The sequence below is a fragment of the Arabidopsis lyrata genome (genome assembly GCF_000004255.2).
Source record: "Arabidopsis lyrata subsp. lyrata unplaced genomic scaffold ARALYscaffold_7, whole genome shotgun sequence".
Classification (NCBI taxonomy): Eukaryota; Viridiplantae; Streptophyta; class Magnoliopsida; order Brassicales; family Brassicaceae; genus Arabidopsis; species Arabidopsis lyrata.
The window spans coordinates 12750445-12774465 of NW_003302549.1; the positions used below are offsets into that span (position 1 = coordinate 12750445).

At 31.3% G+C, this 24021-nt stretch overlaps 6 protein-coding genes and 1 long non-coding RNA gene across 7 annotated transcripts; 1 reads left to right on the forward strand and 6 right to left on the reverse strand.

Moving 5' to 3' along the window:
- Positions 1–2738: 2738 nt before the first annotated feature.
- Positions 2739–3722, reverse strand: LOC9306293 (monothiol glutaredoxin-S3). Its single transcript, XM_002870176.2, has one exon. It carries the CDS (start codon positions 3238–3240, stop codon positions 2932–2934), a length of 309 nt encoding a protein of 102 aa, XP_002870222.1. The 5' UTR covers positions 3241–3722; the 3' UTR covers positions 2739–2931.
- Positions 3723–4787: 1065 nt separating this feature from the next.
- On the reverse strand, positions 4788–6543 carry LOC9306294 (pinin). Its single transcript, XM_002870177.2, has 3 exons — positions 5730–6543; positions 5231–5496; positions 4788–5045 (listed from the first exon to the last, which is right to left on the reverse strand). The coding sequence occupies exons 1-3, from the start codon at positions 6142–6144 to the stop codon at positions 5004–5006; spliced, it is 723 nt and encodes a 240-aa protein (XP_002870223.2). The 5' UTR covers positions 6145–6543; the 3' UTR covers positions 4788–5003.
- A 232-nt stretch (positions 6544–6775) lies between these two features.
- LOC9306295 lies at positions 6776–10027 on the forward strand. Its single transcript, XM_021019309.1, has 11 exons — positions 6776–7109; positions 7503–7598; positions 7667–7821; positions 7939–8032; positions 8155–8225; positions 8305–8411; positions 8519–8640; positions 9085–9173; positions 9257–9316; positions 9418–9522; positions 9618–10027. The coding sequence occupies exons 1-11, from the start codon at positions 6956–6958 to the stop codon at positions 9735–9737; spliced, it is 1173 nt and encodes a 390-aa protein (XP_020874968.1). The 5' UTR covers positions 6776–6955; the 3' UTR covers positions 9738–10027.
- Positions 10028–10281: 254 nt separating this feature from the next.
- Positions 10282–11974, reverse strand: LOC9304266 (CASP-like protein 1E1). The gene is made up of 2 exons (XM_002870178.2): positions 11430–11974; positions 10282–10777 (listed from the first exon to the last, which is right to left on the reverse strand). The coding sequence occupies exons 1-2, from the start codon at positions 11669–11671 to the stop codon at positions 10447–10449; spliced, it is 573 nt and encodes a 190-aa protein (XP_002870224.1). The 5' UTR covers positions 11672–11974; the 3' UTR covers positions 10282–10446.
- Positions 11975–13020: 1046 nt separating this feature from the next.
- LOC9306296 (CASP-like protein 1E2) lies at positions 13021–17657 on the reverse strand. Its single transcript, XM_021019828.1, has 2 exons — positions 17096–17657; positions 13021–13481 (listed from the first exon to the last, which is right to left on the reverse strand). Exons 1-2 carry the CDS (start codon positions 17335–17337, stop codon positions 13151–13153), a joined length of 573 nt encoding a protein of 190 aa, XP_020875487.1. The 5' UTR covers positions 17338–17657; the 3' UTR covers positions 13021–13150.
- LOC110226903 lies at positions 14898–16911 on the reverse strand. Its single transcript, XR_002330790.1, has 3 exons — positions 16784–16911; positions 15880–15942; positions 14898–15226 (listed from the first exon to the last, which is right to left on the reverse strand). It is a non-coding gene; the product is annotated as an uncharacterized LOC110226903 (long non-coding RNA).
- A 4039-nt stretch (positions 17658–21696) lies between the features above and the next one.
- LOC9306297 (CASP-like protein 1D1) lies at positions 21697–23523 on the reverse strand. The gene is made up of 3 exons (XM_002870180.2): positions 23192–23523; positions 22380–22506; positions 21697–22160 (listed from the first exon to the last, which is right to left on the reverse strand). Exons 1-3 carry the CDS (start codon positions 23425–23427, stop codon positions 21939–21941), a joined length of 585 nt encoding a protein of 194 aa, XP_002870226.1. The 5' UTR covers positions 23428–23523; the 3' UTR covers positions 21697–21938.
- Between the last annotated feature and the right edge of the window lie 498 nt (positions 23524–24021).

Genomic DNA, 24021 nt, shown 5'->3' on the forward strand with positions numbered 1-24021 from the left:
TATTTTTTTATTAGTTCTCTTTCCTTTGACCCAATTAATACCAAAACCACCCTCAGTTATTTGTGAGCGCTAACAAAAATAATAACAGGATAAACAGTGTAGTTCTAACAGTAAAAATAACATTATTATTGTCGTCGGAAACACTGTTCATCATCGAAACGAATAAGAAAACAATGATTTTTGTGGTTATCTATTTTATTAACAATGTAAGTCAAATTGTATCGCGATAACTAAAAAGTAAAAAAAACATTGTTCAACCAACATCGAAAATATTATTCATCAGGAGAGGCAATAAAAAGATAGTGATTTTAATGAATATTTATTTAATTATTAATATAATTCATATTGTTTCACGGTAACTTTAAAAGTTATATGGTTAACTTATATTTATCGTACTAAAATATACTCCCTCTGTTTCACAAAGAGTGTCATTTTAGAGTTTTGCACACAGATTAAGAAAACATTAAATTTTTTGTTTTTTCTAAACAAAAACATCATTAACTATATACCTAAACATAATCTGCCCAATAGTAAAACAATCTGCAGAATACTAATAGTCATAAAACATAAAAAATCATTAAATTTTGCATTGAAAACCTAAAACGACACTCTTTGTGAAACAAAAATAAAACCTTAAAACGACACTCTTTATGAAACGGAGGGAGTATATCATATGATTGTTATCAACTAACTTATATAATAACATGTTTATTTATTTATTACCGCTAACTTATACATTAGCATATTTATTTATCATGATAATTTGTTTATCACAGTTAACTTATGTGTTATCGTGGACGTTAAAAAAAAAATCTTCTTCTCTTCTCAAATATCCTCCTCTGTCATCATGTCTCCCAAAATTTGTTTCTTCTTCTTCCATTGTCACCTGCAACTCCATCCCAAAATTCTTCTTTTCCCACCTCTTTCTCTTCGTCCTTTCCATAATTTTCATCCCCAAATTCTTCAAATTAAAAGTTTAATAAATTCTAAACTTGTGTAAGTACTCTCTATCCTTTTCTTATCTTTGTATCACTTTTCAAGCTCTCTATTTTGTAATTTATTTAGTGATGATTGTGTGTTGCATATAAAAACGATAAAGTTGATGAGCCAAATGGAGAGTTAGATTTAGAAACCGTTTGTGAAGAAATAGAGGTGACAACAAAGAAAGAGGAGGGTTTGGAAGAGAGATGGTGATTGGAAATAACAACGAAAAATCTCTGGAAATAATGTTGAAGATCCATAAAACATGAAAGAGAAAGACAAATAATTAGATGTAGAAGAAAAGGGTAAAACTGTCAAAACATCAATCTCTCTCTTATTCACTTAATTAAAAAAAAAACATGCATACATACTTAATTATTTAGTTGTCTGAGCATAGATAGTCATAATACTCTTTTTAGTTTAGAATTTTACTCGATTTCGGATGTATGCATTCTCGTTTGTATGCAACACTAAAAACAATGCAGAACATCAAATAAATTTACGAGTTTAATATACCATAATACCAGCCCTAAATTTTCCATTACGTTTTTCTTTGACCAAAAAAGAAAAAAGAATTTCCATGCCACATATTTTGAATTACTCCCTCCGTTTCAATTTAGTTGTCGTTTTAGGATTTAAATTTTGTTTCATAATAGTTGTCGTTTTAGGTTTTCAATGCAAATGTTTGGTGAAAATTCCAGTTTTATCCCTACTGTTTTAATGTTTTGGCCAATGAAATTTTTTATAAAATATATTAATAAAGGGTAAAACAGAAAATTTAATGCTTTTCTTAATTTGTGTGCAAAAATCTTAAACGACAACTAAAACGAAATAGAGGGAGTACAATATTTTGTTAAAATAACATGACAAAGTACGTAATACTATCACATTTCATTAAATGCAAAGCAAAATCAGAATTATACATATATATATATATACTTAATTTGTTTGTTTCTTTGTTAATTGCCATTTATCTAAAACGTATCTCAATTCTTGGCACCCACCAAAGTGACCCTTAAAATTATCAAAACTCATCTATTTATAAACAAAATTATGCACATTAGCATCACACCCATTTTTAATAAGAAAACAAATGGCACCACACAAAGTGCATTATCATACAATAATGCAAACACCTATTCTCTCTTTTAATTTTTCCATTTATTTTATTTAGTGGTTTTAAACATTCTTGATTTTGCAGTGGGTCGAATATCACTCCTACTTGATCTATTTTATGTTTTCGTAGAAGCAATGGGAGTAAAAACAAATAATAACGCTAGCTCCAGGAAATGAGTCGGACAAAATCAAACTTGTACAAATAATATGTCACATGGAGCTCGCTGGCAAGACATGCATGAGTGCAAGTTCCAGGTTATTGTTATGAATCCTATTTAATCAATGTGTTACACTACTTATGGATCGGAATACAAATCAACGTAGACTGATTGACGGTTTGGTTAAATTATTATGTAATGCGAAAATAAAATGATATTAAAGAGCTTAGCAAATAGCAACCAATGTACTAGTTAGACTACACTCTGTTAGAAACGGTATGTGAGAATCTACTTTGAGATAACTACATGTTCTTTTTGCATCCTCTCTTCCAGATTTGAAATCCATCGTGAGAAAAAACAGAAACAAAAGCAAGCTTTTTCGCTCTTTTGACAAAGCTAGAAAAAAAGTCAAAAGTCTTTCTTTTTCTCTACAATGTTTGTAACATTTCTTAATATATATAAAAGAAAAAAAACATGGACAAGGAGAAATACAACACCAGGTTATTTTATTAGAAAGTATACCCACACGTTACAAAATACTGAAATAGGTATCCTCCCAATCTATTTTTTCAAAACTTACATGCATACATTTTTTTTTTGTCATCCTTGATTAGTTTCATGACATTATTATTACCAAGCAACGATCAATAAGTAACCATTCCTTTATAATATTTAATCAAAGCCATAAAGCCCCAACGCGTTTAAGCATTGGAATGAGAGAACGATTGAGATGGAGACTCATGACTTGATTGGCTCCACCAACAAGCTGCCCTCCTATGAACACCACTGGGACGGTCGGGCTACAGCCAAGCTGAGCTAATGCATGCTCTACCTCTTTTCCTCTGTTGATCTCGTCTAGCTCATAGATCGTCGGGTTCACGCCAAGGTCTAAGAAGAGAGTCTTGATTGTGTGCGACATGCAGCAAGAATTCTTGCTAAAGATCACTACCGACTTCTCGGAGATCATCTTTTGTAGCTTCTCCATTGATGTTATAATGTAAAAGGGTGTCTGAAAAGTGGCTTGCAAAGGATAAAGTGGTTGTGTTTCGATTAAAATGTAAAACTAGAGATGAAAATTGGGAAAACTAGAGACTACTAAAGAGATTGTGATATCTTTGGGTGAAGATGAAAAGTGACTTGGAGCTTATGTGTTTGATCAGTTTGATGTAGAGAATTGTCAATAAGGGCCCTCTATATATAGAGCTTTTCAGGTACGTGAAGCTATGATATTATGGGTTCGACGTAGCACTTTTTTTTTTTATGGAATCAACTTTATAGCACGAAATAAAGGACACATTTTAAATAATGAAAATTTAGATAGTGGGAGTATCCGAAAGAATCTGAGGGTCTGAGGCTAAGATTGGTTCAGACCTTCTTGACTCTTTGCCTCTTGCAGCTAAAGAATAAACGTACAAAAAAACAAAATCTCTTAGCTGTGAAGAATACTCGATACGGACGAATCATGTCATGTCTCTTTAGTACGGCCATATATTTTCATTGTCAAAAAGAGATATCATAGTATCACATTAAGTCAATTTAATTAGTGTTTGCTGCATACTGCATGATTTTTTTTCTAATTAGAAAATTCGGACCCATTAGATCTTAATTTATCTACGGCATTGGATGAAAATTGTATTGACTAGCAGAATTCGATTCGAACATGTGTTATATATGTGTTGATGCTTAACAAAATTTTCTGCTTTGTGATTCTTTTTAATACATAGATAAACTCTTTTTTTAGATATAGTGATATACATATGAGCATAATAAAAGTAGAGCTCTACTTCGTGAACACTCGAGATCGTAAGGTATATCTCCAGAATAATCTCATATTTTTGTTGTGTTGAGGATTACGTGTCTTCTTCACGTACCATCAAGCCATTTTTTATTATTCTCACTAAAATGTCATCATAAAAATTCGATTTTGGAATAAATTCAGTCTTTTATGATTCTTCACATGGCTAAAATTCGATCTCATTCCATGACGATAAGACTCAAAGGAACCAAATTGTTTTTTTTTTTTTTTTCTGGTATGTCTTGATTAAAAGTGGCCCAAGATTGATCCGGAGAGTCGTTATTCATACATGAAAAATTACAAGGTTAATTATCATATTCATATCCCGTACATGTCTTATTACATAACACATATCATATGTTCGCATCTAATCCCATGCCCTCGTACCATCCTATCACTTTTTTCGAGAGATCATATCAACTTTTCTATACTAAATACGTAATGTGTACTAGTTTGCATAAGAAAAAAATGGTACGTGGGTCAGAGTTTGGATCTCATTAAAAAATAAGTTTTTTTTTTGTATAAAGAATTAAAAATTATCTTATAGTAAATAATTAAGAGACATGAGTCAATCAACTCAAAATAAATTAGTAATCAGTAAATTGCAACAAGTTTTTATAATTCATTTTAGGTCTCTTCTAATTTTCGACGTGAGATTCTAAACACATCGTTCCAAGATACCGACTCTTATCAGTTTTTTTTTATTTTTTTAGTCTATTTATAACATAACCTCATTCTAGGACCGGTGATAAATTTTAAGTATGACTATCTTCTCCGAGTAAATAAATTTTGCTCTGATACTATAAAATAAGAGTTTGATTTTTATACATAAGAATAATTAAAGAAAAAATAGATCTTTTTTATTTATTTTTTATTTTAAAGAAATAATGATTTGATTTGGTGATGGATGCTTAGAGTACAAACTTTCTTTACATTCTCTTCTTTTGCTTTCTTCATGCCGACTCAACTACCTTTGTTATATCGGCCGGATTTTCCTACACAACCCAAAAAATAGCAAGTTTTGAAAGAGATTTCATATATAAATAATCTTCATGATAATGAAATCAAACTAACTAACAATATTGGTAGAAAATTTGGTAGGAAAACCTATGTTTTATTGTAAATATAACCAACCAACACGGCTATATATATATATATGTTAATTGAAAAATTTTCGTACCTCTACAACATCAACTTTATCTTCATCCTTTAAAACCGAAATTTCATCATTTTCCGTGGCCATGATATCATCATTTTCCGTGGCTGCAAATTCGTCATTTTCCGTGGTCGGAATTTCTTGAACTTCTAATTCTGTTGTTACTAGAGTTTGTACCTCAGGTATAGGTTCTTCAACCTCAGAAGATGCAATTTCGCTTTCAACATCCTCATCATTTTTATCCTCTATACTTTTCTCTTCTTCTACCACCGTTTCAATATCAATTTTTTCTGTTACCAAATCCAAACATTTACGTCAATATTTCTATACAACACGCCTCACAAGAAAAGGTTATATAACACGTAAATTAAGTCTATAGTTTAGCAATTTGCAACTTTGTAATAAAACATCAAATAAAACTTTACAATTCTAACGTATAATTGTTATGTACGAAGAAATCATCACAAAGTATATAAACATGTAAATTTATCATTTAATTAAATTAAATTAATTATTTGCATACCCTTTTGTCCTTCAACCGGCGAAACGCTCTCAATCTCATTCACGTCGTTAACGGTCTCCTCCGTCACAACATTCTCCGGCACTATCAGCGCCACCTCCGCCACCGGCGGAAAAGTTGTTGTTGTTTCATTTTCCTCCGGTTGTTTGTCACCATTCGTCATCTCTACCGCCACCGTTTCACTACAATCTCCTCCACCTTCCTTTTCCTCCGGTTTCTTGCTATTGGTTTCTACGTTGGTCTCCGGCTGGTCACCGGAAACTACGTCGGAAATGTCATTCTTTTTCCGGCACCGGCAGCTTTCTTGTCTTTTAATTGTTTCGCTCTCTTTTCCTTTCACTGATTCAGCTTCCGAAGGTTTCTTGATCCTCGTGGTGTTTCCCGTAACAACATCATGTTTCGATTTTCCACAACCCATTTTTTTCTAACAATACCTCTAATAAAAACCAATTCCTTTTCTACAATAACCTCTTTTTTTGCTTGTTTTGTAATTGATTTTGTGAATATAAAAAAACAAAGTGTTGATGGAAAAAAAAGATGAATCTTTTGATGGATTTTTATTGAAGGAGATTCAAGAAAACGATAAACCAATTCCAGTTGTTTTATTTTTTTTGTGTTGTGATTCACTTTTGTTAGAAATAGGTTCTTTTTCGTTTTGGTTATTGTTTGGTGTTCCAACTTCCAAATTTAAAGGCGACACCATTTTTTTCAATAAACAAATAAAAATTAAATCATTTATTTTTTTTTATTAATAGAATAGAAAGGTTATGTTTAGTTACTAAAATTATTAAGGAAAAATAGAAACAAATAGAAATATTCTAAATTAATGAATTATTCGTTATTGCTACCAAGAAATTTGAAACTGAAACTTTCTTCATCGTATCGTTTCGAAATAAAAAGATGCACAATTGGTCCAAATGGTAATTAAAATACGGTAAATCAGTGCCAATTGTGTGAACTCACATCATTTGAATGAAGTTAGTGGAAGAGAATTTAATCGGAAAAACAGAAAAGCAGAATAAGAAAAAAATACATGGATATGTACCATTATCAAATTAAAGTAACGGTGTGAATTAGTTAATTAAGAACATGTATAGGGACTCCTATTTGCAAATAATGCATTGTTAATGGTCTAAAAACATAAACCCTAAATCTTTGATACCGGAGCCATCGTCGTCCTTCTTCTCTCAATCTGACGACTCGACTCCGAACCAGTGAAATCACGAGTCATGCAATTTCTCCAGAACTCTCGTAGAATCGCTAAGGTCTTAAAACCCATTGTTACCACCGAGACTAATCTGAGATTCTTCTCCTCTGCTTCTCAAATCTCAAGTTCCTTTCAATGGCGGAATCAATCGTCTGCGTCTTCCTCTGTATTAAAAGGTGCTATCTTTTTGTCATTTCACAGTTCCTATTGCGGAATTAATCATCTCTAGCTTTGGAAATGGAGAATTTTTATGGTCCTACACGAGATTACTTAACTTGTGTAACGTTAGGGAATGTAGCTAGTGATGGTGATGGTGATGATTTGAAAAATTCGAACTTTAATCACTTTTATGCATGAAAGGTGACCACTTTTAGCCTAATTAGTGATCCAATTTTAGCCTGTGTCGAGATACGTACTTATATCTTTCAATGCCTAGCTTAGGATCAATGTAAGTGTGTAAATGAAATAGCTTTATGTCGAAGTGTTAATCCAAGCATATGTATTGATTTTGTAATCCTGATGGGATATTTTATATATGTGTGAGTTATTAAGATAATGATGTGTTGCAGGGATTGATAGATGTAGTCACTCGTCTTCTATGAGCTTGCTGATCCCCAGATCGAGCTTTTCTTCTGAAGCGGAAAAGCTCGCGGGAAATCCTACAGGTTGCTTTGTTTTTGAATTACATTCTGAGATCACCTATGCGGTTTCTCATTGCATTTCCTCTGTGTAGTGACTGTCAAGGATTTGCATGATAAAATGCTTAATTCTGTAAATGTCAAGAGATCAATGCCTCCAAATGCTTGGTTGTGGTCGTTGATTGAGAACTGTCAGAATCAGGATGACATTCATCTTCTCTTTGACGTTCTTCAGAATCTACGGAGATTTGTGAGTACCTTAATGCTTTCTTTTTACATGCCTTGTTCTGTTTCCGTTGAGATTTCTTATACATATCCAGGGTGTATGGTTAATCGATTCTTAATTTTTGCTGTTTCTGGATTGCAGAGATTATCTAATCTTCGTATTCATGACAACTTCAATTGCAATTTATGCCAACAAGTTGCTAAGACTTGTGTACGTGTTGGGGCAATTGACTCTGGTACTCCGGATTTTGATTTTGTGTAGTTTTTTTTCTTAATCTAATCGAATAAGCTGTTAAATATGCTTTCTGTAGCTGTTCCCAGGATCTGAGGGTACTATTACTGTTCTTTGTTGTTGCAGGAAAGAAGGCTTTGTGGAAACATAATGTTCATGGTTTGACACCCAGTGTTTCATCTGCACACCATCTATTGGTATTGCATGTCTATATGTTTTTTCGGTTGTTCTTCTGTACACATAGATGTTTAAGACATATTCTGGATTGTCATGTAGTCACATGCACTAGAGCACAAGAATTCTGAACTCATGGAAGAAGTAATGCAACTCCTGAAAACAAATGATTTGCCTCTACAACCCGGTACAGCAGATTTAGTTTTCAGGTGTGTAGAATTGTTTTGTTGCTTGTTCTTTATGGGTACATTGTAAGAAAGTTGAAAATGCATGTGCTTTCTTATCATGAAATGAACTTTTAACTTGATTTTTGCAGGATCTGTCATGATACAGATAAGTGGGATCTACTAGCCAAGTACTCGAAAAAATTCTCCAAAGCTGGAGTTAAGTTGAGGAAGACCACATTCGATGTGTGGATGGAATTTGCTGCCAAGAGAGGTGATTTTGGTTTCCTATCTTATACTTGCATTGATTTATCATTCTATAGAAGAACTATCATTTCAAGTATTCTTGAAATGTGGCTTTGCAGACACTAGATGGATCTATCAACCTATCAAGTATTTGATGTATCTATATATACATGGAGTTACACTGTTTTGGTACCATTTGGTAATGAAAAAAGATCAGAAATCCTTAAAATTTTGATTATTTTCTCCTTTTCTTAAAGAAACCAAGATCAAAATAGGTTCAGTAGATCATAACCCGTAATTTAAAATTTCTTTCTTAGCTCATCCTTACCTGATCACCAATGGGATTTAGGCTAGACTAGTAATGCAAGAGGCCAATCTTGAAATCTTAACAGAAGAACTCTAGTCCGTGAAGGGTTTTCCTTTTTTTATATACTCTGATGCCAATTGCTGATTATGTCAATCCTGTTATCAGGGGATACAGAGTCGCTATGGAAAGTAGATAAACAGAGATCAGAGACATACAGTCAACACACTCTTTCTACTGCCTTTTCTTGTGCAAAGGTTTAGTTAACACATATCTTTTTCGGTCCTCGTCTTATAACCACATACCAGAGTTATACTTTTAAATATTGCTCTTTTCACAGGGTTTCCTACTAGAAAGTAAACCTGAAGAAGCTGCTGCCGTCATCCAGATTATCTGCCAAGTGAGCCCAAAGACTCCCTTAATATCTCTTCTCTTCTGATACAACTTTTAGCTTTGATAAGTATTTTAGTTTAAAGATATGATGTGTGACTGACTACGCAGGCATATCCTGATGAGAAAAAGTCTGCGGTTTCGGCTGAATTTGAGAAACTTGTAAATGAGTGGCCTGTGGACGTTATCAAGCACCAAACCGAAGAAGATAAGAAGGTTAAAAATTCTGTCTTATTTGTTATATTTCGAACCTGAAACAAAAACTCTGTATCTTCAAACCATACATAATCCTCCATTGTAATGATGAACAGGCTTTAGCTGCTTCATTGAAATCGGTGATCCCTTCCATGGTTAATGCATTGCTAAGCTCGGGTTTGAACGTGAACGTGGATTTGGATGAGTTAAACAAGAACGAAGCTCTTCTCAGCTGAATGATTCATAGGTTTGAAAGTTAAGTCTTTCGTACCGAATTTGATGTGATCTTTTCCTTTTAAAGGTGGCAACAACGTAGAGAAGAGGGAACGAACACATTCAGTTTCTTGCATCCTACGATAACTCATTTTCTCGTTTTGACCTATATGAACAAAACGACAAGAGTTGTCCTGTTTTGTAAGCCTCAAATAATTTCACTCTGTGGAACTTTTGTTGTTGATTGGATTAGTAAAAACCATTTCCTGTATAAAACAGTAATAATTGAGACAAAAAGGTTCATTGATTACAACTACTTATCTATTTTTTTTTTTTTTTTTTTTTTTTTTTTTTTTTTTTTTTGTGCACACAACTACTTATCTACTTACGTATTAAATTCTCCATGTGTATCTAACTACATAGTTAAAAAAAACAAAAAAAAAAAAAAAACAAAAAAAAAAAAAAAAACTACATAGTCAAATAAAAATTGAATATTTTACCATGTGAAAGGGAGTAAATGAAAATAGTTGTCAAAATTGAATCTTCTCAGTTCTCACCATAGAAGCATAGACAATGGAATTTAAAACGTTAAAAAAACAAATAGACAATTACATAATTGATGATAATGAGTAATGACTTCACATAACACAAAACGACAAGAAATAGAAACATGCAAATTAAGAAAGAAAATTTGTTCTGTGTTTTTCTGGTTAAAAGGGTTTACTTAAGAAATTAAGGAAGCTTCAAAGCATCAAGAACAACAAGAAGCATAAACACAACTGAAGCAATAAGAGTGATAGCAACAGAAACAGCAGCTTGGTTACAGAATTTGCCAAACACTCCACAAACTTTCTTCCACATAACATGTTTGTTCCCATGCCTACCCATTAGCCCGATTGCTCCGGCGGCTCCGGTGCTGGAACATAGTAAAGCCACCATCATAAGATCTCCTATCAATACTGCCATTAACAAACATTTGCTTCTTCTGCCTTTGCTGATTATTACAATCATTATCGAGATCGCTGTGTAACCGCAAGCTATCGCGTTTGCACAAATGTTGTACCTACAATATTTGTAATCATATATTGCTTTATTTTTGAATTTCATGCAATCTATAAAATATAAATGAATAAATTTTCTTTGGACAAAAAAAAATGAATTAATGTCTAATTTTTTTTAATTTTTTTATATATATTCATACCATGCATTTCTTGTCATGCCAGCTAGAACTGTTGTAAATTAAATTATAAGCTAAAATAATAGTTGGGAAAGGTCAGAGAAAGATTTGCTATGGACCAATTTCACTGTTGTAATACAGTTTGTTGTTGGACATTTATGATGATAGGATTACTAAGTATTAAAGTTATTGTATACGAGTTGATCTGTCTATAAGATATTATTATTTAAAATATACACACAATAATCTAGCATTTTAATATAAATTAAACATATATACAAAAAATTGATATTTTGTATTGTTTAATTTTATGTTGTAGTTTTGCATTGTTTCTAAAATGTATTTTATTATAAATTTGTTTTTTTGTCAAAGAAAATGATAATATTTTTTTTAAATAATAAATTTCTACATTTCTCTTTATGTTTTTTTTTTTCATGTGTAAACGCAACCACAACGCAAAAATGGCGTTCGAAACAACCCAAATCTGAGACAAAACATGCATGTTTGTGAAAAGGAGAAAGAAAAGAGAGAGGCTTACACAAAAGCAGACAAGTAAGAGGCTTTGGCGGTTGTAGCGACATTAAGAGGAGGCAAAGTAGGAATAAGCTTTATCGGTACAACCTCTGTTTGTTTTGCGACACCAAGTACTGTCGCAGCTACCATTGTTAGGACCAAAGCCAGCACTCTCATCGTTATCTCAACTCCTTTTCTCGACCCATTCTCTTTTTTTCCTTTCTCCATCTCTATCCCATCCATTTTGGTCTTGCTCTCGTGTTCCATTTAGGGATCAAAAAGAAGTGAAGAGAGTCAAAATGAGAAGAAAGAGCGAGATTGAGAGAGAGAAATAACCAATATTGTTTCTTTTGTTTTTTTTTTTAAGTTTCTCATGCTCTAGATGTGAGTAGAGAGGCGTATATATATATATATATATATATATATATATTTATTTATTTATTTATTGAAATAGTCTTACTTAACACACATCAAGTTGTGGATGGATAGTAATGATGTTTACGTGGCTTTTTGAGTTTATGTGGCGTGAGAGTGAATCTCAGCTTACGAAAGAACGTATACGGATAATGTATGGGAACGGTGTGAATACGTTGTGTAGAAAAAAAAAGTGTGAATGAATACATTGAAAATTGTGAAAAAGACAAATTTGTGAAGTTTTTAACTGAGGGTGTTCATTGTAGGTGTCAAAATAAGGTAACATTGGTATGTAAAAACTGATATTGTTTTGACCAAAAAAAAATCATATTCGAAGTGCATACGGATAAAATATGCGTTGGGTATAGTATGGAATTTGGATATATGTGAACTCCCACAAACTATTTTTCTTTTTTGAGGTCAGATATTTTGATTTCAGAAAATTGTTTGGCAATTTAAGTTAGTGATAATTCGAGGAAGTCTTGTACTTTCTGAATTTATTTTTTGAGTGGAATATAAAAATATTTCTATAGGTACAGTAAAACCTCTATAAATTAATACTCTATAAATTAATAAACTCTCTAAATTAATAAATTCTTCCGGTCCCGAGTTGGGACCAATGTAAAATATGACATAAATCAATAAATTAATAAGATAATAATTTTTTTGAAAATCTCATATAAACATATGGTCCCATCGATATCATAAATTAATAATTGTATAAACTTATCAATATATATATATATATATATATATATATATATGATATAAATTTATATATGTCATATTTGAATTATTATAATATATATATAAAATATTCTATGTAAAAAATTTAATTAAATATGACTCTATTATTCAAAAAATGTTTGTATTGTTTTTTTAAACTTAATAATTGCTTCTCTACTTGTAACTAGTTTTTAAAAGATATTACTTATAAAGAAAAAAATTATTTTTAGATAGAAATGTTTTTAAGAAATTACAAAATTAGTAAAATCTCTCTATAAATTAATAATTATTAATTTATCGATAAATTAATACCTCTCTAAATTAATTAATTTATCGAGAATAATTGTTCTACATTTTATTTCATTTTTTAAAATTTGGGTCTGTATAAAGGTTCATTCATTCATTGCTTACAACTTATATGTCCACATTATTGGTTACGTCATTATATAGTGAGGAAAAATAATTAGTTTCCGAAATTTGAATACATGGTCTCCACCATAGAAAACGATTTGCTAAAACATTAGAAGCAATAGACAATTACATGATTGTTGATAATGATTTTATTTTTACATCACACGAAACGACAAGAAGCAGAAAAAAAGTAAACTAGGGAAGCTTAATAGCATCAAGAACAACAAGAAACATAAACACAACTGCAGCAAGAAAAGTGAGAGGAAGCGAAGGAGCAGCTCGGTGACAGAATTTTCCAAAAACGCCACAAACTTTATTCCACATAACATGCTTGTTCCCTTGCAAACCCATTAGCCCAATTGCGCTGGCGGCTCCGGTGCCCGAAAACAGCAAAGCCACCATCACTAGATCTCCTAGCAAAACCGCCATTAACAACTTTTTGCTTCTTCTTCCCCTACTGATCATCAGAATCGCTATCGAGATAGCTGTGTAACCGCAAGCTATCGCGTTTGCAGAAATGTTGTACCTACAACATTTGTAACACGTTACTTATCTATGAATTTTATTCCTGAGATCCTCTCTTTTTTGCCATGAAAGAGTAAAATAAAAATATGTACCAGTCCAGCAATTAGTCTAAATTCATGTTCCTCGTTTACAAAATTTATTTAGATATGCAGGCTATGCACTCTTGGTCATGCCAGCTAAGAACTGTTGGACACTAAATTTAAAGTAACATAAGATCTGGAAAAATGTCAGGTAAAAATTGGCTATGGGCCAACATTGATGTTGTGTCACAGTTTTGGTAGTTGGACATTTATGATTAACTACAAAATTTACTGTATACCAGTCATTTGATTGGTATTATTTATGCATTTATGTGTAACATTTAATTATGAATACTCTATATGGTCTACGGACCCATTAGATATAAGAAGGTTAATTATGCAAAATATTAGTTCAGCAGTCCTTTCCCGCATGCAACCAACCGGAAAGGTCTAATCAATTATCTCACTACCTCTACGTCTCAAATTTAATTATCAGTTTATCCGTAATTGTTATGTTTTATTTTCAACTAAATAGACGACATGTAATACTAATTAAGAGAATGTGCACTATATAACCAAATTCGACTGTTTCATCTGAGAAATAGGTTAAATCATAAATAACTGACTTTTCTTAAACGTAAATAAATTTGTTTATTTATAGGGATTATTTTTGAAAGAACCATATTTCGTACATATAACACATGTTAATACTTATTTTTTAAATATTACATTATTTTATCGGATATAAAACAGGTTACTTCAAATGACCAATTATATTTATAGTTTTTCCATGCTAGCTTTTTTTTTTGTTGTCAATTTTACTATAATTTTTTGTTATCTAGCAATCCAGCCGAATACCAATTGTTTTTCAAGCTTACTACTCAAAATAGAACGTTTGCGTTTTGGTATGCATCTTTGCAGTTTTAATATAAATAACATTACAAAGCATTTGCATATAAATTGGAGTGCAAGCCTCCCGTCATAAATCTACTGTTCATAAACATATTGTACATAAATCAAAGTTTTCGTTTTAGGCAAACGGAAAAAATTGGAGATATGTTTAGACCCCTGCCTGAATATCTGAGCTCTCAAAAAGAAAAAGAAAAAAAAAATCCTACTATTTATATAAGAAATTCACTTTTACAAAAAAATTTACTGTGAATAAAAGTTGAAATTCTTTTATGTGTTTTTAAAAGTGAATTTATAAGACTAAGAAACAATCGAAACCTTAATGCGAGCCACACGTGTGTGTGAAAGGGAGAAAAAGAGAGACTTAGAGCATCTCCAATGGTTAAGAGCCATTTGGTTCTTAACTTTACATCTTAGCATTATTTATAATCTAAATTTTGCTTTTTGTGAGTTAAGAAAAGATAGAAAATATCTTAAGAAAAATAAGCTCCAATGGTTAAGAATAAAGAGAGTATCTTAGAAAAAAAATTCAAATTTTTACAAAACAATATCTTCAAATACAAGGAATCATGTTAAAGAACCAAATTCAAGTCTGTCTAAAGATCAAAACTTTCTCTAGGAACTATGAAAAGTTTGATGGAATCAAACAGAGCTAAAACAAGGAAAGCTTCATACTTATGACATTGACAGGTAAGTCCATTTCAAGACCAACAAGCTCAAGCAGCTTGAAACCATCCATGTCCGGCATGTCGACATCGCATATAACAAGATCAAACTTGTTCTTGTTCTCCCTCAACAACTCCAATGCGGTTCGTGCCTGTGACACAAGTGGATAAATCAAATATATTAGAATTCTCCAAAGTCTCAATTTTAGCAGAACAAGAGACTGTTTCAAATTCAACGAGTTCATAAAGGAGTAAAGCAAGAACCAATGAGCTTTGGAACCACAAGTTGTTAAAGTTCAATGTGTTAAGTTAGAGAGGATATGTTTTTGGTGTGCGATGGTCTGGGTTAAGTAGAGTTAGTGATGTGTGTTAAGCTACGGAAAGAGAGTGTGTTTTAATTAACAAGCAATCAATTAATTACAACTACAAAGCATTGATCACACATAGTTTCTGGTTAGGTTTTTATTAACAGAGAGAGATGAAGTTAAACAAGCAAAAGCAATGACTTCAAGTCTGATTTAGACAATCAAAGTTAAACATAGTTAATGAGCATAGTTAAAGCATTCAGAACAGAGAAACTTAAAGGTGTGTTAATGGTGCGCTAAAGACTGATGTCGACAGCATCATCAAAGCCTAATTTCCAATTAAAATCGCAGTTTTTATGCAAAAGATTTCAAGCATTGATCAGAGGTTCAATTTTATTCAAAAGATCACACAGGGAAAGCATTGAATAAAAGCACCTAATCTAAATCATGTAAAATCAGAAGTTCAATGATATAAGAAAGAGAAAGGAAGATTGTTTAACCTTGTATGAGCTCTTACTCCGATCTAGTTCCTTCTCATCTATAGCCATCTATAGTATTAACACCTGAAACAAAAGAAATCAATAACTTATGACAGTGAAAAAAAAGTATTAACACTAACTAGACAATAAGTATGATGTGGACAATCAAATTAAAGCATTTCAATATCTCTACCTAATCTAAAACAAACAAGATGTACTCATTCAATGATTCAATATCTTCACATAGACTAAAACAAACAAGTTCAAAACATCCGCGTCGAGTTCGTTTGTAATTTTTTTAATTTTATTTTAATAAATTGAGGGAGACATTGTTTCCCCTCGCCTACCAAAAAAAAAAAAAAACAAACAAGTTCATACAAGCTAAAGACTTAACTTAAAAACAGAAAGACATAAATTGAAATGCAACAGGAAGACATAATTTAAAATGCAATCAAATTTAACCATTTCTATATCAATAAAGACTACCAAGCATCGATTAAAGAAGTCTTATCCTACTATTAACTAAACAATATCATTCAAGCATTGATCACACATAGAAATTCTTTACCTAATCAAAGCATTTAGATAACTTTAAAATCTTTGATATATAAGAGAATGTCAAACTGAGAAACAGAATCCAAACCTGCAAATCAATGGTGTGATTGTAGGGAAGATTGTGAAACAGATAAAGAGATCAAGAAACAGAAAATAAAACAAACTCACTCTAAGACAAATCAAACGGATCAATTTCAAATTCTCAATCTGACCACATCAATATGTTATACACCTCAAACGGATCATAGAACCCTAATTTTGTTAAAATCAATCCTAATTATAAGAACCCTAATTTTGCATCGATTCCCAATTTCCCAAAACCCTAATTTCGAAACCATGAAGAGATTCGCAAAGGATTTTCGACTCACACCTCTTCTCAATTCAACAAATCCACCAGAATTGAAGAGATTCGCAAAGCCTCATTTTTATCGCCAAAAGTCGAGTAAGAGAGAGAGAAATGAGAAGGAAAAAAAATTACGCGAAACAACTTTTTTTTTTTGGTTTTGTCTTTTTTTTTCTTCCACACATCTTCTGACACGTGAACACTTCTTAAAACTAAGAAAACCTCTAAGCTAAGACACAAATCTTAGCTATTTAATTTGTTTTGAATTATTTTACAGACATTTAATCTAAGATTTTTTGCTAAGATATGGAAAAATTGTACCATTGGAGATGCTCTTACACAAAGGCCGACAAGTAAGAGGCTTTGGCGGTTGTAGTGATATCAAGAGGAGGCAAAGCGGGAATAAGCTTAATAGACACAACCTTTGTTTGCTTTGCGACACCAAGTACTGTTGCAGCCGCCATTGTTAGGACCAAAGCCAACACTCTCATCGTTAACTCAACTCCTTTTCTCGACCTACTCTCTCTCTTTCCTTTCTCCATCTCCATCCCATTCATATTGTTCTTGCCCTCGTTTTCCATTTAGGGATCAAAACAAAGTGACGAGCTAGGTACAAAATAAGAAGAGAGTGAGAAATAACAAAGATTGATGATATCTTTTTCTAAGCTTCTCATGCTCTAGATGCGAGAAGAGACGTGTATATATATATATTGAATACGCTTACTCGGAAAATAAGACAAACCGAATACGTCACTAAATGTATCTACGTGGCTTGGAGTTTATGTGGCGTGCGAGAAAGATTTTAGCTTACGGAAAGAAAAAACCAATAACGGATATATACGGGAAAGCAAAGTGTGAATACACATTTCATCGAGAATTGTGAAAAGAAAAATCCTCTACTTATGGTTTGGCAAACTTGAGCTAGGTATCCATCAATAGTTAGGGTGCGTGTTTACTCTGCTATGTACTCGGTTAAACACAATCAAGGGTGCAGATGTGGATAAGGAAGCTTGTAAAAACAGATGATTGTGATTTTAAACATTATTAAACGACTAATACATATATATATACAACTGATCTAACAATTAGAAATAAGTGCATTTGCAGAAATTTATTTTCTGGTTGATAGCAATTGCGATAGCAGTTTGATATAAGACCTACCTATAAAGAGTACAATACAGAAATTCTATAAATAAAAAAATTGTTTGATTATAATAAATATTTGAAATTCTAATTTTAGATAAATCATAAAATAACTAATTGAATATATTTATTTTAAAAGGTTTGAATTATTTTTATACACAAGAATCATTTTATCGTTATAAATAGATTTTATCTTGATCTTTTTTTTAGTAAACTTTTACTACTATCGTAGATAAAAAAATTAAATCTTATTTACCCCCAACCAAGCGCTGCTCCAAACATAAGAAAACGTAGCGTTTTAAAATTGTTTGGAAACGTAACGTTTTAAAAGAAAATCAAATTTGAGTGACAAAAAAAAACATAGTATTTTGAATATTCTGAGATAATAAGTTTTAGATTTTTTTTTTGTGATAATTCGAGTGATATCATATAGATAATAACATTAATTTGAATAAAATCTTGTACTTCATATGTTTTAGTATAATTGCCGTTTTGATATTTGCATCAATTAAATAGTTTTTATGAAACTTTTGTTTGGTATTATAATTATTTGCCAAAATTAAAGAAGGATAATAATATATTTGGATATAAAACTTATATTGAAATCATAAAAAATACTTATATATAAAAAATCAGTTAAAAAAAATTTCCGATAAATGCGAAAATTGTATATCTACTTAACATTTTTGAAGTACATATTTGCTAAAGCTAATCGGGTCGGGTTTTTTTGTAATTTTAACCCAAATTTTTTTCAATATGATCTTTCCTTATTTGAGACTTTCCTACATAAATTTAGGAATGCTAAATTACTAAATTAGTTTTAGAAAAATATATCATTTGAGAAAATATTTAAAAAAACATCACATATCTTTAGAAAATTAATATCTCAATTACTAAAAAACAGTGTTCTAAAATACGGCATGTATGGCTTTATATACAGTGTATATACGATGTATTGTGGGAAGTCGTACTGTATTACGGCTATACAAATGTTTGATATGGTGAAAGCTATACGGTTTATATATATATGACGATTATACGGTGATTATACGGCATATATGGGTGAAGTCCACATATACAACGCTTTACTTTAAAGGCTCAAAACAAAAACTATGTTATTTTCAAATGTTTGGAAACATAATTTAACAAAATTATTAGTTTGGTTCTAAAAAAAAACCATAAAAATTATCTATAAAATGACTTATTATCAAACTTTTCTATTATTTTCATGTTTATTAGATATTTAAAATTTTAAAAATATTTTGTAAAAGTCCAACTTTTAACTTTTAACTTTTATTTTTGTATTTATGTATAGTATTCATCATGATTATTATACTTATGTTTTATTATTATTATAGTTTTGTAATTATATATGCATATTTTCATAAATTTTATATCTATATATATATAACAAAAAAAACCACCGTATCAATGACCATACCTTTATACGTTATACGGTGCTAGTATTTTAGAAGGGTTTTGTGCAAAAAAAACCCTCAAACTTGCCCATTTTTGTAACTTTATCTTTTATTTCCGAAAAATGCAGATTAATCTTACGAGGTCTAAAATAATACGCAATATAATCTTACGTATTTTGTAAACGTTTTTTCGGTCACATACATTAGTTTTTTAAAATTCTAAAAGTAGAGTTGAACTCTTCATCGCGAGGGATTCGATTTGACATAATATTTATCAAAATTATGTACTTGAACGAACTTGACGGTAGCGAATAAGAGTTATATTATGTATTTTTTTGGATTTCGTAGGATTAATCTGCATTTTTCAGAAATAAAAGATAAAATTGCAAAAATAGACAAGTTGGAGGGTTTTTTTTTTTTTTTTTTGCATAAAACCCTTTTTAGAACACTGCAAAAATAGAAAACAAATTAAACTCGACGAAAGCCAAGCACCCTGAAGTAAAAATTGGTAGTTTGTATAGTAGGGACATCATTGAAGGTCATAAATCAGAGCATTTCGATACTTAATTCAAGAATGGCAGTTGGCAAGTGTGGACACTGACAGCAGTGTTTTGGAAATACCATACGACTATGTATACACCAACTCGAATTCGTGTCTATTACAAATGGCGACACGTACTAATTTATACAAGAGTTGTTCGTAATAGTATATTTTTATCACATTTTCAAAAACTTCTGTTACGATAAAATAGTAATTGTTGAAAAAGAAAAACAGTTGTGAAGAATTTTACGAGTCATTTACATTTTTTTTGTTCATAAAATGGACTTGACCAAAAGGAAATGACCTACAAATTCTTAGGTATTACATGTCATATAATTAATAAAAAGAATTTGTCCATCACTAGATTTGTGATTTTGACAACTTCCGCCAAAACAATTTTCGGATTTCCGTTATCAAACAGTTGTTCTGATTTTAATTCTAATGCTCAAATAAATATTTGTGTAATCAAATTTTTTAAATTATACAGTTTTCAAAGCTGTTGGTAGCGGCAACTAATTAGACCATCTTTATTGATAGTCTCTTAAATTTAAGACACTTTTGTTAGTTATAAGACATGTCTCTTAACATAAGAGTTGTCTTAAGAAACTACCAATAATGTTTTTCTAAGAACATCTCCATTATATATATGTAAGAACAACAACTATTGTATTGTGTAAGAAAAAGTTGTATTTTTGATATGTAAAAGGTGATAAACTACATCATAGTCGTACATGTACATCTAATATGTAACAACAGTAGCAAATTTGTTTGCCATCATTACACTTCCAGTGTAAATTAGTAGAACTTATAAAAAGTAAAAGAAAATTGTAGAACTTCAATATCTTTACTTTGAATTATTGCTTTTCCTACTATCAATTGAGACAGACGTATAACGGTATATGTAGGCCGTATAAAGGCCTTGAATGTTTATTAATTTTTGTAATAGTTTTTGGTTTTTGTTTTTGAAAAACTCATTTTTCACCCATTCAAGATTTTGTGAAAATGGTTTTCCTAAAAAATAGAAAATCTAGTTTTTGCAAAATTTTGACAATTTTTCGATCCAAAATCCACTTTATTTGAGTTTTTCACTTTTTCTAAACAAATTTTTAACGTAACATTTTTTTTCATTTTTCTATTTTTTTTTCTTTTATTTTTGCAAAATCCAAAAACCAAAACTAAAAATCTAAAATCCAAAAATCAAAATCTATAATCTAAAAACTATTTAAAAACTGACAACCATTCATGGCCAAAGTCATAATGTCTTGGAACAACGAGATCGTATTCTTGTTTTTCATCACATCTTTATTTCTTTTCTAGGAATTTAAATTAAAGTCAATCTTTTGAATTACCATATTTGTTCACAAAAAAATATCTAATAAGTTTTTTTTTTTGGTTTTGTATTTTTAATGAGTTGTCAAAACTGTTTCAAACAAATGGGATACTTATAAGGTCGTTGGATAACACATATCATTGCGATTATAATATCTAAGATTCCGAATATAGCTATTAGAGTTTTTCACGCAATCATAAGCTAAAATAATAGCCCGTCGGGGACATCTAGACTCAAAGATACGTACGTACGTAAGTTGATTAATCGTATTGGATAATCGTAAATTATGGGTTCTCTTGAGGCTACGGCTAAACTAATAAACAAAGATATACTATTAAAATTTTGTGATGCAATAGATACCAGCTCTCAACGGTCAATGGCCAACAAATGATCATTTTCACTACGACCTCTAAATTTTATTAATCACAATTATTTTTGCCATCTTTAACCATAATACTTTTCTTTATGAATGCAAAAAATTATCGAGCCACAACACTCGATCACACAATTATACAAAACAATGAATAACATTCAAAGATTCACTAGAAACTCGGTTTACAAATAAACTAATCACACAATTATACAAAACCATCGACATTTAAATAATACAACACTACTAATTGAACTAAAACACATAAAACTCAACTTCGACAAATACCAAAGAAAAAACAAGAACGAGATCAATATGAATTGACTTAAGAGAAACAACGAAACAACGAAACAACGAAACAACGAAACAAGGAAAGTGAATCAACGGATTTTCTTGTAGAGGGAGAGGACAGAGATGATGGAGAGGAGGAGGAGGATGACCGAAGCAAACAATGAGACGGCGATTGCGCCTCCGACATGACGGCAAAACTTGTCGTAGATATTACATATTTTGCCCCATCTCACTTCTTTGTTTCCCTTCAGACCAAGGTAAGCTACTCCACCTCCTGCTCCGGTTGCCGAGGCCACTATCCCCACCATCACCTGTTAAAACGATGTCGTTGTACGTTAGGTTAAGTAATAATGAAAGAAAACATTAAGTTTACTACTTGAGAAACGGTTTTACTTGGTTTTATGTATTGTAGTATCTTATTTTTTGGGTACTAGGAGTAGCAAAAAAACGTCAATTTGTTTTTTGCATGGGTTTTAAATTCATTTTTTTTGTTACGGCGGTGAGTAATTGTGCGAGAGAGAATTAATTACCGCATCCATAATGGCAAGATTTAGCAAGAGAATCGCCGAGCAGGAATGCTTCTTGAAAGCAGATACGGTGACAAATGTAGACACAATGCTGTAAAAGCAAGCCACCGATAGTGCTACCACAAAGTATCTGCTCATTATATTAACAAACGAAAAAAATAGATTCAGTTATTAAATATATACTCCATAAATTAAAAGAAATATACGATATTAAAATCATATGATCTAAAGATGCTTTATCATTATCACTGACCATTTAATATAATTTTGAGTCTTTTTCGTTTACTAACTTTCGCCAACTTACTTTTGACTTTCCAAAATCTTTCTTTCGAAATTCCAACTACTCCCACGCACACAAATAAACAAATCATATAATATCGGCCATTTGCATAGATTTTACTTGTTAAAATATAGGCTTAAACATCTACATAACACTACCTTCATTTTTTTTTCATATACATGACCAATTCTCTTGGTTTCTCAAAATTAAAATATATATATATATATATAGAAAAAAATCAATCAATTGTATTACACTATCCTAATTTGACATGACTTCTTCTAGTTAGGATTAAGATATGGTTTAAGACCCGTGCTAAATAAACCAACCTCTATTCCAAATTACAACGCTACTTCTACAAAAAGCACAACAAACCATAATTATATTGTGCACTTAGTTTGACTATATGAGATATACAAATCACATATGAACTCCGGCCCTTAATTAGTCACATTTACTATAGATAATCAATCAATTTCGAGAAAATAAAAGAATATATAGTGGATTAATTAATGAATTATTAGGGTGAACTTACATAAGAGCCGGTGAGTTGGTGAACTTTGCAGCAGGAATACGAATGGGAGTTCCAGGAATGAAAATGTTCTTGGTCTGTTTACTTGTAACCATAACCACTATTGATGTCAAAGTGGCTGCAAACAGAACGAATCTTAAGACAACTTGAGTTATCGAACAACTCTTCGTCGTGGTGCCGGTTCGTGGCACGGTTGATCTCTCGGTGTCCAACGTCGATTTGGTTTCATCAGAACCCATAACTTAATCTTGATTTGTTAGGAAAGGTGATATGAATTTTTTTTTTTTTTATGGGGATGTGGTGATTATTTAGGTGTGTTGAGGGGGCGTTTTATATTGTGGGTTTGAAAGAAGTAATTGAGTTTTTTTTTTTTTTTTTTATTGTTATTATAATATAAAGTCGTGGGACTAATATGGTGGGTGTTTCAGACACGCCAGAGTATTTGAAAATCGTAAAGGGTCAATATTTTCATATTATCATATATATCCGTAAGACTCATCTTCTGCATTCTCATCTTTATTGATGAGCTAATGTGAAACTACACTAATATGGTGGGTGTTTCACACACACGATATTTTATGGTAGTTAATGTGAAACTACGCTAAAATATCGTGTGTGTGAGTGTGTGATTCCATGTTGTCGACATTAGACAATAAAAATGGTCAAATAGACAGCCGTATCCTTTTTTTTTGGCTAAACAGTCGTATCCTTTTTAGGTATACGATGAGAAAACGGTATATTTCCCCCCGAGAAGTATCGCATCATAACAGATAAAGCCCAATCTTTGACCCCGGTCCCAATATCTTTAAAATGGAAGTTCTATTCCTATTTCC